Source organism: Alligator mississippiensis, chromosome 4, assembly GCF_030867095.1.
Source record: "Alligator mississippiensis isolate rAllMis1 chromosome 4, rAllMis1, whole genome shotgun sequence".
NCBI classification, from domain to species: Eukaryota; Metazoa; Chordata; order Crocodylia; family Alligatoridae; genus Alligator; species Alligator mississippiensis.
In genome coordinates, this window is record NC_081827.1 from 87,917,357 (window position 1) to 87,933,037 (window position 15,681).

A 15,681-nucleotide genomic window follows, 5' to 3' on the forward strand; every position below is an offset into this window, starting at 1 on the left:
GCAATAAGCAAATATACCAACTTGGTAGTATCAAACGTCGCTTAAAACAAATAATGAGATTTGCTTTGACTACTCCTGCATTTCATTTGACTGCTTCTTTGTTCAGGGGTGACACTTTTTGCAGATGTCACCCACCCTTAGTAGTGAAGACCCTTATGTGCATGTGGACCTCTGAGAGAGCTCCTGTAAGTCTGGCATTGGGTACTTGGAAAAGGAGTACTAGAAGGTAAAGGGAATTGACTAGTTGTGAGTTGTAACACTGATCTGTACATCATCCACATGGTTTCAGATCAGAAGCTTAACAGATCTGGCAGGGTTGCTTTGCTACTAAAAGTGCTGGATGCAGTCACCAGCAAAGCAAGACCTCAAGCTGCTAGTCCTACAACTTCATGCTCCAAGTATGCAGTAGATCTGAGCTCTTGCTCATAAGGGATAAGGAAGTTTCTATATAAGCCTCAGAGTTGGTGCCAGTAAGGCCTGTAGCTAATGGGTATTGTTCCAATTCGTGCAGCCTTGTGTCGATCTTTGTTTTCTCTCTCTCTGGTCTGACTTCTAAGTGGAAAGAAGAAATGGCGTTTCTGTCTGCATGTGTGGTAATTCTCCATGACTTCTCATTCTCCGCTAAGCTGTAACCAGGCCTAGCATTCTGCCTTATACCTACAGGTGTAGTTTCCCTTGCCACAGTGAATGTTTCTCATGTCAGTTGGTGCTGTTGATGCACTAGACTTTTATACCTAGATATTTCATGCTAGTTGGCAAAACCATGCCCATGACACTCGGGTATTTGTTCTAGGTTACAAATATACAAATGTCCACATTAGCCTTTATAAATATTGCATATCCCTATTATCAGTGAATTAACTTGATATATAAAAATTGAGTAACTAAGTCCTGGCTGTGCTTCCCAGATGCAGAATAATAAGTGGTATGGGTTTGCTATTATAATTGACTAGACTGTTCTGACTGCTTTAATTACTGGTGATAATTGCGGTGATTCAAGTTGTCCTTCAGATACAGATGAGTCTGAAGAATCTTCCAATGGCAAATTGTCCACTTTGAAGGAATAGGAGGCTACTGACTGCAGGGGAAGATTTAACCTTTCTTTAACTTCTGTCCTCAGTTTCTGTAACCAATCTGGGGTTAATATTGGGCTGGGAACTACTATCAGTAGAGAACTTGGGGCATAGGACTGTAAGAGGTCTTCTGAATAAGTGAATCAGTCGCATCATCCCTTTTAACAAAATGATGAAGCTCTGATATAAAACTAATTAAGTTGCTTGACCTTGCTACACTTATTTGTGAACCCTACAGCTCTGATGGTTAAGAAACTTCATTTCCAGCCTAAACTTACTCTCGGCCATTTAATATGTATTTGCTCTGGTGCCAAGATTGTCTTTTAATTCTTTCCTCTTCTGGTGCTCACCATGCTCATCGCTATTTGTAGACATCAACCAAAGTGCCTCTCAGTGTTCATTTTACTAGACTAATCCAAACAAAGCACTTCCAGCGTTATCTCATAAGATAGGTTGTCTGTTCTCCTGATCATTCTAGTGGCATTTCTTATATTAAGATCACTAATGGAAAAATAGTTAGAACAGTCTTAAGACTCATTTTTGAGGATTCTGGTAGTAGCTTCCCTCTAACCTGATAATTTCCCTTTCAACAGAGCGTGATGTTGTAGTCCCTTAGATAGTTCTTACTCATTCTACAGATCTGGTAGCAGGTGGGGCAGGGGAGGGTGCCACCTTTATTAGAGACTGTGACTGGTTCAGAGAGGCATGAACTTGGTCAGATGCTATGAATGAACTTGCAGAAAGCAGAGGTTCTAAACCAAACAGAATTTAAATACAAAGCATAGCAGGAGGTAAAAATGGGTTTGAATACCTTAATAAGGATAAACAAATCCGTTTGCCCATTTACGGATATACCAGTTATAAAAGCTAGCCCTAAGGAGATAAGAATCTGTGGTCTCTGTTCAGACAGTCCAGTCTGAGGATAACCACTTGTTCTGCATAGCCACTGCAATTTCATATCCAAGTCTGTTTTTAAAGTTTCACTCAATAAGAACAGCTATGCTGAGGTCAGTGACAGAAGGTCCAGGGAAGTTAGTGTTCTGCCACAGGCTTTTGTGCATTCCTGCAATTTCTGTGAGCAGTTGCTTTCAGTGAAATTTAAGGCAGTGGTTATAAAATGTTTGCTAAACTGCATTGGAACCTGGGCATTCAAGTAGAATTGAGTGATAGCTCTGTCATGTGGAGTAGGAGAACATCTCTTCTGCCTGCAGTTCTGGGACTTCAGCAGATAAGAAATCCAAGAACTAAGAAGCAAAGGAGGGGAGTACTGCTGTAGTCTGAGGCAGAAGACAACTTTAAGGGCAGCAAGAGAGAAGGGGACTAAATTATATTGTAGCTATTTGAATAATTAGTAGACACTCCATTTATTGGATAAAATGGTTGATTGAAATTGCACAAAAGTTAAGAGTCTCTGTAAAATATTTTGGATGTGGAAAAAAGATTATCTTTTAATAAAATAGATTATCCTTAATAAAATATTTGAATATTATAGTATTATTAGTAAGATGTAGAAAGCTTTATTTTTGGTTTGTTTTACTCAACAATTAATAATTTGGGTGATTTTTATGTAAAGATCACGTAGCTTTCAAATGTTTGGGAAAACAGTGTCTAAAAGGATGCTGTGTGCTCCATAGGTGTTCATTTTCCAGCTACATTTCTATGCCTGTTAAAGAATGGGACCTTGGGGATCAGCTAGAAAAAATAGAGGAGAGTATCAAGACTCTAATAGGAGCTAATTTCTAATAGGATTCTGATAGGATATCTATAGGATGTACCAGTTCTCTTTGTTGGTAAAGTAGAGTCTCTGATCAGTTGAGAAGGGTCATATATTTTTATAGGTGTTCAAAGGTAGACTTCTCAACTGGAAACTCTCTTATGGAGGAGATGAGGGGAGTTCAAATCAAATCAGACTGAGAACATTATTTAAACTTTTGATGACTTTGTCTTTGAGGCTGGTATTTCAAATCTTGAGAACCCTTTCTCTCTTTCAACTTTCTAACATCATGTTTGCCCAATAACCATTTTTTGGTTAGCATATCAAGGAAATATTGATTTAATCTTTTCAGTCATGCCTCCTGAATTTTACTCTAGCAGTGGTTTTATTAAAAGCTTTTCACTTAAATGTATTTAATTTTAAATTTCTTTTACCAGCTTAATAGACATCTAAACTGAGAAGGTACCACAGTGATGTAATCCAGCAATTTGCAAACATCTCTGCAGTAAGGATCCTGCTGACCCCTCTTTAGTGGTCTGAGCATTTAAGAAGATTGACTGTAGTCCACTTATCCCAAAAAATTGAGAATCCCTGATCTAGACAACGTAAGTCATAACAAGTAGCAGTTGCTTCTGCACAGAGTTTATAATTGCAGGTTGCACTATAGTATCCTTGATTATAACATTGAGTCTTAACAAAGACTATATGTTTTTTAAAAACTCCATCATGCTTCTTAAATCAAAGTTTACTATTTGGTTTCTTTATGCCGTAGTCATATGCCTCTTAGCCCAGTTATAATAAAGGGCTCAGTGACCAGTTCAGCTTCCTTAGAAGCTCCCTTAAACTGATGGACACTTATATTTTTTTCCATGCAGACTACTCCCTTGAACCGTTCAGTTATCATGTTAACAAAACTGCAGTTCATGTGGATCATCTAGCTTCAGCAGAGAGTCTGTAAAGGTAGTAGCTTTAGAATTAATTTCTTAAGCTTTAGTCAGTCTTCAGACTTCCTGCATGTTCAGTATTGGCTCATAGTTCTTGGCCTAACACACCGTTCATAACTTGTAAAGTATGGTTTCCCCAGTTTGCCTGCAAAAATACGACTTTGGCTTGTTCCTTAAGTGCTAACCTTTTGGCTGCTAATTCAAATTATTATATGCATATAGTTCAATGTCTTCATCAACTTCATCAAAACCAGTTGCGTTCAATGTCGTCATCAACAACCTGGAAGATGGCATAGAGTGTACCCTCAGCAAGTTTGCAGATGACAGCAAGCTATGGGGAGTAGTAGATATGCTGGAGGACAGGGTTAGGCTTCAGAGTGACGTAGATGAAGTGGAGAATTGGGCCAAAAAGAATCTCATGAGGTTCAACAAGGACAAGTGCTACGTCCTGCACTTAGGATGGAACAGTCCCATGTACAAGCTGGGGGCTGACTGGCTGGGCAACAGCTCTGCAGAAAAGGACCTGGGGGTTACAGTGGACAATAAGTTGAATGAGTCAGCAGTGTGCCCTTGTTGCAAAGAAGCCTAACAGCATACTGGGCTGCATTGGTAGGTGTGTTGCCAGGAGGTCAAGGCAAGTGACAGTTCCCCTCTTCTGCACTGGTGAGGCCACATCACGAGTACTCTGTTCAGTTTTGGGGCACCCACTACAGAAAGGATGTGGACAAATTGGAGAGAGTTCATTGGAGGGCTAGAAAAATGGTGAGGGGGCTGGGGGACATGACTTATGAAGAAAGACTGAGGGAACTGGGATTATTTAGTCTTGAGAAGAGGAGACTAAGAGGGAAGCCATCAAGTACTTAAGCCATCAACTACTTGAAGGGGGCTTCAAAAGAGGGTGGAGCTAGACCTGTTCTCAGTGGTGGCAGATGACACAACAAGGAGCAACGGTCTCAAGTTGCAGCAAGAGAAGTTTAGGTTAGATATTAGGGAAAATTTTCTCACTAGGAGGATAGTAAAACACTGGAACAGGTTACCCAAAGAGGTTGTGTAATCTCCATCTTTGGAGGTTTTTAAAGATCTGGTTAGACAAAGCTTTGGCTGAGATCTAGTTGGGTACAGTCCTGCTTTGTGCAGGGGGTTGGACTAGATGACCTCCTGAGGTCCCTTCCAACCCTAACGTTCTATGATTCTGTGATGTGTCAGTACCAAAGATAATCATTAATAACATTCCCATACATATGACAGTGTTGGTTTGTAAATTGTTCCCTCTGCATATGAGTAGAGGTAGTTAACAATGTTGGATGTTAACATTTAGTTTGTTGCCCGTGAAAGGTACTAGTTGGTCTCGAAGGTGCTACCCTGCCCTGTCTGGTACATACAGTGTTCAACCCTGAACGGGCAAGCTTTCCAAACCAGAAGTATAAAGATATTAACATCTAACTTATGTTTAACATAAGGCATAACCACTTTATGATGCTTTTAAAAAATTAAAATTTGCATTTTCCCTCTGAGCAGCTGACATGCACAGATAGCATGCGCTTGTATCCCCGGTATATTAACTGTGGTCCATTTTGATTTTATTTTAATTTTGTCCAATATAAAATAAATGATCTTCTGAATGGTGGTTCCTCATTCAGCCTCCAATACTTTTCTTGCTGCCTGCATGCCTGCACACATGCTACCTAGGCCTTGTCTAAATGAAGTAAATGTTAGTTGTAGGGTGTAAATGAGCCAAGTAATGCAGTTTTCCAAGAGGGCCTGGCCTTATGCTACCTTGATTTAAGAAGTCTAGTCACTTTAAAAAAACATTGATGGTTTTTAGTCCTTTTTTTTTTTTTTAAAGTACCAGTTTCCCCTGATCATTGTAAGGCCTTTGTGGCTATGAGAACCACTCAAAGTATTATGTAGGCCCTTCCACATCTAGATATCCCATCATATTGCTTTATGTGCATTTCAAAATTCAGTTGAAAGACTAGTGCAAGTTTTGATTAAACCTGCGTTTTGGACAGCATTTGCTATAATAATTAGTACTGACCATTCAGCATGCCTCTTTGAGGTAACTTCTACAGGAAAAATGCCTCTTTAAGAAGATTAAGGGAGGGTGAAAATGTCTTAGACTCCTCTGTTTTACTTTTTAAAATAGGGTGAAGAGAGATTTTTTTTTTAATCAGGTTTTTTTAATTCTCTCAAGGCTGTTAAATGAATGTGTTACTATCCCCTACCCCTATACATGTGGGTAGCTGTGTCTCAACTCTTAAAGATTTACTCAAGCGCTATGCAAACTAATAAAATGAAAGATATAACTGGTAAGCTTAATGCTATTTTTTTCTAGCCTAGTTGCAGTTATGAATATAAAGTGATATTCTAGATAACAAAACTACATAGTATATCACCTCTCAAGCTTCGTTTTTGTCACGGGAGGTACAGATGCATTTTTGTTTCCTTACAAGGAAGTCATCTAAATTCAATTGGCATCAGAAGTAATAGGTTAATTACTATACCTAATCAGTGCTGTTTTTAATACTTTTTCTAATTTCTTCAGTTTCTCTGTAAGGAGGAGAAGAGATCTCCATGCAAAACTGATTAATTTGAATATCTAACAGGATTCAAATGTGAAGGAAAGAGCAGTTTCTTCATTATATCGTAACAATCTCACTGTTATAGATATCTTAGATGTATTTTGTTTTGTTTTTTTCTTTTAGATTTCAACTTCCTGGAATCAAAAATGCAAGAGCACCATCTCATGAGGAAACACCATGTAATTCATAGGAAGGCTAGAAAGCAATCTGCAGAAATGAGACCGTGATACTTAAAATAGTATTAATGTCTTTGATATGATTTACCCAGAGAAACAGACTGAACATTGCTCCTTGGTCTCAAATGACTGATTAAGATCCCAAAATCTGCTTCTTGAAAACAATTTAGGAAACAAATCTCTTTCTAACTACTGTCATGCATTATATGGAGGGAGACCTTATCAAAGACTTCCCCCTCCACCCCCACCCCCCTTTTACTCATTTTATAAAGTATGTCTTTATAAATGACATGGGCAGCAGTGCTTATAGCTTATTGATACTTCCCACTAGATGACCATTTTCAGTTTCTTATAACTTTGCCAAACTGACCATTTGGAGAAATTATCTTTATGCTGGATATCAGTTGTGGATTGAGAAGCACCAACATCACCTTTTTTAGAGTAGGAGTCTATATTTGGGGAAGAAAGGGGAAGATGGAGACAAGGGTCGGGAATGAGGGTCTAATAGCTTAAACTCCCTACAAAGCCAGGAATTGCACTTTTGGGGTCTGTTTTAATACATATCTGTAAAATACCCTGGTGTAAAGAGTTTTCATCTCGTATTGCTGCAAGTGGTGCTTGAGGACCCCAGTGCTCCTGACCCACCTTGGCTAAAGGGAAGAGAAGGATTCATGCGGCAGTTCCACATGTGATGTCAATAGTCAGGCACTCAGGATAAGCTAGATTTGAAATACAAGGATGTGCACCAGATCTCCCCAAAATAAGGTTGCGCAGGCAACCTTATTTGTGTCACTTTTAACTCGTGAGTAGACAAAAGGCAGGGTAGGATAGCACCTTCTCAACTGAGTGAGTCCAAGGTGCCACAGTGTGCTGTCTTCTGTCTGCCTTCAAACTAACATGGCTAACTACTTCTCAGTTCTTGACTGTTTAACTTCTAAAAATAAGTTTTGAATATAGTAAAGGCGTAATGTTTATAAAGCTTTCTGGAAGGAGAGTAAAATAACAGATGAAAGTGAGATGCTTCCAGAAAGCTAAGCATTTTAGCACATAAGGCATCATGAGTATTTCCTTAGTTGAGATAAACTAGGCCTGAACTTTTACAGTTGTCTCATTTCTTTTTTCCAGGGCTCTGTACTCTTTTTGCATTTCTGGCAAAAGTCCTATGTCCTGCCAGTTAATAATAACTGCAGACATAGCTGTGTTGGGTAGGTACTGATGCTGTCCACTCAAAAAATAGCTAGAGTTCTGCCTGCCTGTAAAGGGTACAACTCTTTTTCCCCAATAGGGGGTAAAAACTTGCTTGAAAAGGGAAGCTTTTGTCTTTAACTGAGAGGCACCTACAAGTGGAAGAGATGAGCTTTCTTTTGGCTTGGCTAGAGAATAGCTAGTTAACCAATCTAAATTGCATTTATTTTCACATAAGAAATCTATGAAAGAGGGATGATCTTGTAGCAAGTTTTACTGTTGGCTACAAGATCAGGGAAAGAATGGCATTCTACTCTTCCTTTTTAAGGATCTCACACAAGAAATTGAATAGCAAAAAAATAAAAATAAAAAACCAGGGGGAAAATACCTCATTTCCTGCTATATAGTTGAGAATCCTTCTGTGGATGTGCCTCTAAAGTAGTATTTATTATATGCGTCTATGCAAGATGCTTTACTGTGCACTTAGGACACAGACTAATTTGCTGAGTTGCCAGGTAGTCTCATCAGATACGAGTGGTATCCAGCAGCACAGTAAATTATTGAATTTAAACACATGTATAGATAGTGGCATCGGGATTAGTTTACTCTGGCTCAAATTGAGCTGGAGTATATTCAGTCACATTAATTGCATGTAGATGTGCCCACTGAGGCGGAACTGAATGAACAGTTGCAAGCCATATGTTAACTTGCTCTCCTGCATACACTCAGTTAATTTCTGTAGTTTTTGGTGGAACAATGTAATTGGAGAATTGTGTAGAAAACCTGGGGAAGTCTAGCTTTATTTGAATCTCTAATTTCTGTTCTTAGTTTAATTTGCAAGGTATAGGTGAATGGAGCAGAGTGATGAGGTGATATTGGCAGCTTGTGCTGCTGAGTACTACACATTCTAAACAAATTGCTTTTTAGTGCTTTCATCTGAAAGAGTTAAAATATTACATGCATATATGGCCAAATTAATCTGATGATGAAATGCATCCTCTAGCTATCTATGGATAGTAACTCTAATGGCTGTAACTGTTCTAGTAATTAGAGGTAGTGAAGAATTGTGACCACCAGTGAATGCTGATTGGTGTTCTTTGAAGCAGTTCTGTTTAACATAACTAATTGCTTAGTCCAGCTCCAATTAGTCCATTTATTTTGTTCCTGATCACTTTCAGCTGGGAGTTTAGTGCTGTTTCATTTTGATGTTGATGAAGAACTAGGTGCTAGTGAATTTTACTTGTGTTCCCCAGGGTGTTGCATCAATGTACCAAAAGCTTCAAGTTTAAGAGAACGATGAAACCAGCTTGTATTGTGGAATTCCTTAAGTCCCAGAGGTGGAATAATGCACCTTTGTGATCACATGGGTTTAGGCTGTGAAGAATTAAACCTCTGTTCATTTGTTACTGCTTGGTCCTTGAGGAAGGACAGACGTTTCATGACTAAGTATCAGACAAGAAAAAAAATGTCAGTTCCATCAACTATCAAAGTCTGTGTTTTCTGCCCCATGTTAGTTTGAAATTTAACTGAAAAGAACAAAACACTGACAGTATGCAGGTGGGACTAGAAGTAACTTTTTGCCTCTCACTTGCTTTGCTTACCAAAGTAAGAAATTATTTATTTACACAGTAGTATATGACAAGTTCTTAAATGTTGGCTATACTTTAAGTACACTGCTTCAAGGCAGGTGTTGGCTGTTTTGGGGGACGGTGCATATTTATTCTTCTGCTAATAATAATGGATTGAATAAGCATCCAAGATTTTCCTTTTGCATGAATGAACCAAATTCTTGGATGGGGGATACTTACAGGTAAGTATTATGTTACAAAATTTAAAACTAAATGTGTAGTAAACTTGGCTTTGTTCTGTAGAACCACCTCAAAGGCTCAATGAGATGATCCCTCTTATCTACTATTTTCTGTCCAGAGGGAAACCTCCAGGCAGGGCATTAGAGCAGATAAATGAGATTAATTTTTCAGAAAGATACATTTTTGGAATGTTGGATATCTGACTGAAATGACTTGTGAATATTAGTTGTTGTTTTTCCACGTAGATGGACTTGCTATATCTGTAACTACGTGGTCATGTTGTTGTTAACTAGGTGCACATAAATTGCCTTCATTTTTGTGGGATCACAAAGTGTGTTAACTTTAGTCTTTCAAACAGGTTTTGATACTCATTGCCTGAACAACATTTTATACAATAAGATAAAGCCAGTCAGTTTTTACTAAGCTTCCAGGGAGGGGAAACAACCTCTATTTATCTAGTATATGGGGATTTGTATCTAGCCTTTGACTAAATCGGTAAATGCTGATTAAAACTATTCCATTAAACTGAGTGATTGATTGAATGTAATAGAATCATACTTTGTTAATTGTTTTTAGTAGTGTTCATTTCAGTCAACTGGGTAGATCAGCAGGATGTAATGTGCAATGTTTCAGTTGATTTTTAAAATGTTGAACAGCTATGGCATTTGGGTATAAGAGTATGCTTTTAAAGTTGCTAGTTGAGCATTTTCCAAGTGGATTGCCACTGCACGCAACAGGCACGGCCTCTGAATGTTTGTTTATTGCCTATCTTTTGTTGGAAATGTTCACTTCTGTTGGACTCCAAAGTGATGCTTGTTTCTGTTGGGTTCTCTGTATTAATTATTGATCCATCATGATGGCCTGTAACATGCTGCTCTGACAGTTGCTCAAGGTTGTTGGCAGAGGCCTTGATAACCATTTAAACTATTTTATTCTTCCAAGATCACAGCATTCAAGTGAAAAGGCATTTTGCAATACATGGAGTTCCTTAGATTTGTTTGTGGAATATGGGACTTAGATTTTTGGCCAGATGCTGGCCAATTAAATCACGGACTTCTTGCTGTTGACCAAATGGTCTAGTGTTAAGGTGGTAGTGCTTCCCTCTGCCCACTGAGGAGATGCCATTGTTTTGTCAAGATAAATGATTAAAGGCTTTCTGAGGACTCTTTTTGGAGGCTTTGCTTACTTCCAAGACCTTTTAATGCAGAGGTTCCCAAATAACAGACCATGGCCCAGTACTCGGCTGCAGTGAGTTGGCTGCGGGGTCATGGCATGAGCCCCCTGCTCAGACCCCTGTCTCACTGCCCGGGCGAGTGGCTCCTGGGGTCACAGTTGAGCTTCTAGGGTTAAAGTTGGGTGGCAGGGGAGCCCTGGGAGGGAGGGAGGCAGCCAGCTCCATATGCCCTGTCCTGCTTCTGGCCGGCTGCAGTAGAAAAAAAGGTTGGGACCCCCTGCTTTAATGCAAACAAAGGCATTCCATAAGGGTGAAGCTGTATAATTTGTCTGCATTTACAGCAGCCTGGGCAAGTTGTAAAAGGTCCCATCTCAATGGGTAAACTTTAATGTTAACTGTTTAAATGAATGCCCAGAGGTGCCACTAAATCTTCAAATTCTTACCTTGTCAGGTAGCCTCAGCTGGGTTGGATTTACCCTGGTTAGCTATTTCCATGAAATCTTTTTCTCTGGGGGAAAACAAACTGTGATAAAAGGAAGTCTGCCACCTAGAGTTGTAACAATGCATTTACACAGTATTATGTGCAATGCTTCTAGCATGGATGTCTATTTAGGGCAACAGAGCCATAATCATTTGAGTGAAATTGTTTAAATAAACCTCCTAAATTTTAAGGTATGTTTTAATTCTCTAATCTCGGGTCCTTGCCAGTAATATTTAGTTGTGATTCTATTTGGAACAAATATAGATAAAATATTTTATGATTCTATTAATATGCAAATACACTTTACCATATACAAGGTAGTGAAACAGTTTTAGCAGTACTAAAAATATTATGCATCTATAGAAGCATCTTTTATGCAAAGCATAAGAAAATAACATCCTAATGAGGAAGGAGATGAATAAAGGAATGAACCTTGCTTTGTTTTAACATGCACAAATTCAAGGTTTAATATAGTACATGAAATTTCAAATGCAACTTCTGTCTGCAGATTATTGATTGCAGACTTAAATCTTTGAAAGCTGAAATCAATCTGGAATTGCAATGGATTACGGAAAAATAATCTTCAAACTACAATTATAGATCATACACACGCTTTTCAGATACTTTAGCAATTGTTTTGAATTGTATTTTCAGGTGCTGTTAGTGAGCAGTAGCCGGTACCCAGATCAGTGGATTGTACCAGGTGGAGGAATGGAACCTGAGGAGGAACCAGGGGGAGCTGCAGTTCGAGAGGTGTATGAAGAGGTAAAGAGCCTCCTTGATGATGTAACTTGCATAATCAAACAAATTAAAAGGAGAAGAGAGCATTTTGTCTCCTATACAGATTTGGTTGACTTTGTCTAAATTCCCATGACCAAGGAACTCCAGAGAACTTGTCTTTCTTGCATTGTAATGCATATAATTTTGTATATCAACACACTGCGATCACTGTTCAATATTTTATTTAAGTGACTAAAATGCAACTGAATTTTGTAAGTCTTCCAGCAAATTCATAAAGCTGTCATGCAAAGGAGAATATTAGCCCTTCCTCTTGAGTTACAATGAGGGCCTGAAGGTGTAACTCAAATGTTTCTATACATCCTGGAAATGTTGTTAGACTACCAGAGGACTACTTAGAACTTGAATCAAATGAATCAATAAAGGGAAGGCATCTGACAAAGTGTGTGGTCACCTACAAAAGTGTACACCTCTCTGAACCAGGTAGTCTAAGGTGCCACCCTGCCTTTTCTTGTCTTTTTTTAAATCTAAGGCCAGTAGTAACTATTTAATATAAAATAGTGTGACAAAATACTAGATCTAAAGTAGCAGTATTATGGTACTTATTAATGACTTCACCCACACAGGACTAGGTGACAAGCATTTGATCAAAATATTTACAGCTGGGCTAGCAAGGGAAATTCTAGCTGGCTGACTCCAGTAAATCAGCTCTCACTAGCAAAGAATTAATTTCTCCCATGTCTTACCTGAATTTCTCACTACATCTTCTGACTTTTTAGAAACTGATTACATCTAAACTGAAACTTTCATACATGCCTACCTTGTTATTACCAAGACACACAAACTTCCTACCTTCCTTAGTCCTTGTGGGCTTCCTCTTAAACCTCCAGGAGCCAGTTTGGCATGTTAATTTCATTGCTATTGTTCACCCACCTTTTCTCATACACTAGGTGTATTTATGGCTTCCCACAATCCATCCTGCCAACATTAGCACTTTCACTCTCTGCCTGCCTCTGCTTAAACATTCCCTCATGTATTACATAATTAAAGTACATTTCATAATTCCTACAATGCCAGTAACTTGCTCTTAAAAATACAAAGGTAGAAAAACTCTCAAGCCGTTAATCATCGTCAGAAAAGTATAATGGACAATCTTCACTTCTCCCCTGGAATTCTTTTTTTTAAAGTACCGTTCAAGGCTTGATGAACAGGTACAACCTCACTTTATAGTGGCATGCTTAGATAGTGAATTTTTTTTTAGTTGTCTCGCAGTTTGCTTTAAAGTTCAAATGCTTGCAATATGAAATACTGTCTAAACCTTGTCAGACTTAAGATTAGCATGCTAGTTTTTTGGGGGTGTTTTTTTTGGAGTACAATTTAGAAAGACTCTTCTGGGAGGTATGAGTTTAGATTTTAATCTGATCAGGCTTGCAGCCTAGGGCTCAATTGGAGCACTTGCGGCTCTAATGTGCTATTGTTATAATAAGGGAGGGGCATTGTAATCTACTCCACCCATGGTATCCTTTGAATGAAAGGGATGGTAAGGCTGTACTCCATATTGCTTATGTGTTTGTGCGTATCTGCCACATCCAGCCTCTCGGGACTTAAGTTTGGGACATAGGTAGAATTCCAAATAAGCACCTAAACAGTTTGCCAAGATGACAGTGCTGAACTTCAAGTATGCAAGTAGGTTTATCTAATGGAAAAAATAAGCACTTGATCATGCATCATACGCCTAAAGATGTAATGTTACCTCACTGAATGCCTATATATGCTTGATGCCCTTTGATTCAAATATTGAAAACTGATTTTTTTGGAATTTTACAAACTGGCTTCTAAAGCACAGTATTAGATCTATTTGGGAAGTCAGCTTTGAGATGGACACGAAGTGCTCTTATTTGAAACTAAATGTTGATGCAGGTGCACCCTTTTTGCTGAAAAATGCTCCCAGTAAGAACATGAAAGCCTCTGTGAGGAGGACTTAAGCAACTTGTTTTATGTAGGTCTAGATGTTTCACTCTTAATCCTTTAAATCCCTAACCATTGTTTTTTGCCAGATCTTTTGCAAAAATGGCAATCCCAGCTGTATATTATGCTACCTGGTATGCTATTTATTAGTCTCCTGACCTCTTTTACCCTTCAACCCAAAATGGGCTTTTTTACAGAGTCATTTTGAATGGCTCCTGGGGCTCTTAACTCCTGGATTGTCCATACATTAACACCTTAAACTGATGTTAAGCACTCATGGCTCAAAATTACACCATTCCAGGGCAGGATTATCTTTGATCTGCACTACGCAGCCCCCGTTCTATTAAGGTGTGGCCACTCCCCACAGATGTGCTGCCCAAGTTGAGGTCTTTCAGTATCCCAGGATCTCTTTCACCCCTATCCATCTGGCAGGGTTAGAAGCCTGTCCTGGCTCACCAGCCCTCTAGTGGCAACTTACTATATAGCTCCTAGTCTTGCCTAGGGGTGCCAACCCTCCAGGATTGCCCTGGAGTCTCCAGGAATTAGATGAATCTCCAGGAGACTCCTGGGTCACCCAGGAGATAAATTATAGGGCATTCATTAAATTAAATGTTGACTCCAATTTATACAGTAGCCCAGTGACTTTTTAATGTAATAGTTGCATGTGCCTTCCTGATAAGTCTACGCACCATAATCTAATTGATATACACAGGCATACTTGTATTGTGCGTCTCGGGCATGTTGGCATTCTGGAAACCTTCTGGAATAGGTTCAGACAGAGTTGGCAACCCTAGTCCTGCCTCTGCTTACCAGACCTCTTAACAGCAAGTCACAGATGTGCAGATTGGGGACAGTCAGAGTTTCTACACAAAGGGTGTGACTGCTTCAAACTCCAAGCTATCAATAATGCCAATCAACGTTTGTGTGGCTCGCAACATAAGGTGCAACAAGGCCCTAAGTCTAAGGAGACTGTGAAGTAAGGTCCTTCTTGTAGTGATAATTACAGATGAGAGAGTGTGTGGAATGTGCATGTGGAAAAGATGTGGAATTTGTTTTCCTGTTGTTCACCTTTAGCCAGTGTGGGGCAAATTTTAATCTTGAAAAACATGATAGTTCTGTTAAGGATTGCATCACAGTACATAGGCATCCCCTGATTCCTTCAACCTCAAACTTCTGGGACATACTGCTCTCAGCAGTGTAATTCCAAATTTTGATTTAGATTTGTGCCACAGGACAAAAGCTACAGATAATAGAAGTCCTCTTATCTCTTTTCCACTAAGGAGATACCATTTTTATCTGCATCTGGATGCTGAGACATCTCAATACCTTATGGTTACATACTTAAACAAAAAAGCTTATCTGCATGCTACATGTAAGACTGCAGTTTGCTTTTGCATACAAATTTAATGCTGTTAGTATATTTATCAATTATATTAAACTGATACCCAAGCACATGCCATGTTGATATCTTTTACATACTTGCACTGAAATTCTTATATGAAGTATGCTGAAGGCTTGCACCACAGCACAGGCATGCTTCTGTGTGCTTTTAACTAAAGTACAATTGTATGAATTTTCACAGTTGACCAAGCCTCTGAGTAGGAGCACAATGCATCCTTTCTCTGGGACAACATATTGCAGCTTTCAGTAGAAACCCACTTCTCTAGCTGCTTAAAGTGTTCGGTTAAGTCTGTTAGCAGACTCCTGGTAATCTAGAAGGCTCTAATTTCAAAAACGGCTGCTTTTGTAGAACAGTAATCCTTGAGAGCCAGGTACTTGTCTAAGCTAGAGGTAGATGATGTCAGGTGCCTTCATCTCACTCTCTGCAGCTATACATT

At 39.0% G+C, this 15,681-nt stretch overlaps 1 protein-coding gene across 4 annotated transcripts in view; it reads left to right on the forward strand.

Moving 5' to 3' along the window:
• NUDT4 (nudix hydrolase 4) overlaps positions 1-15,681 on the forward strand; it is a 37,387-nt gene that overhangs the window by 1,158 nt on the left and 20,548 nt on the right. For 2 of the 4 annotated variants that reach the window (XM_059726182.1, XM_059726183.1), the window contains exon 2: positions 11,792-11,902. In XM_059726182.1, coding sequence (XP_059582165.1) covers positions 11,792-11,902 — 111 coding nt within the window. Of the gene's footprint in view, positions 1-3,224; positions 3,393-3,662; positions 3,748-6,436; positions 6,493-11,791; positions 11,903-15,681 lie in introns of all 4 variants that reach the window. The other 2 variants (XM_059726185.1, XM_059726184.1) reach the window with 2 other exon arrangements.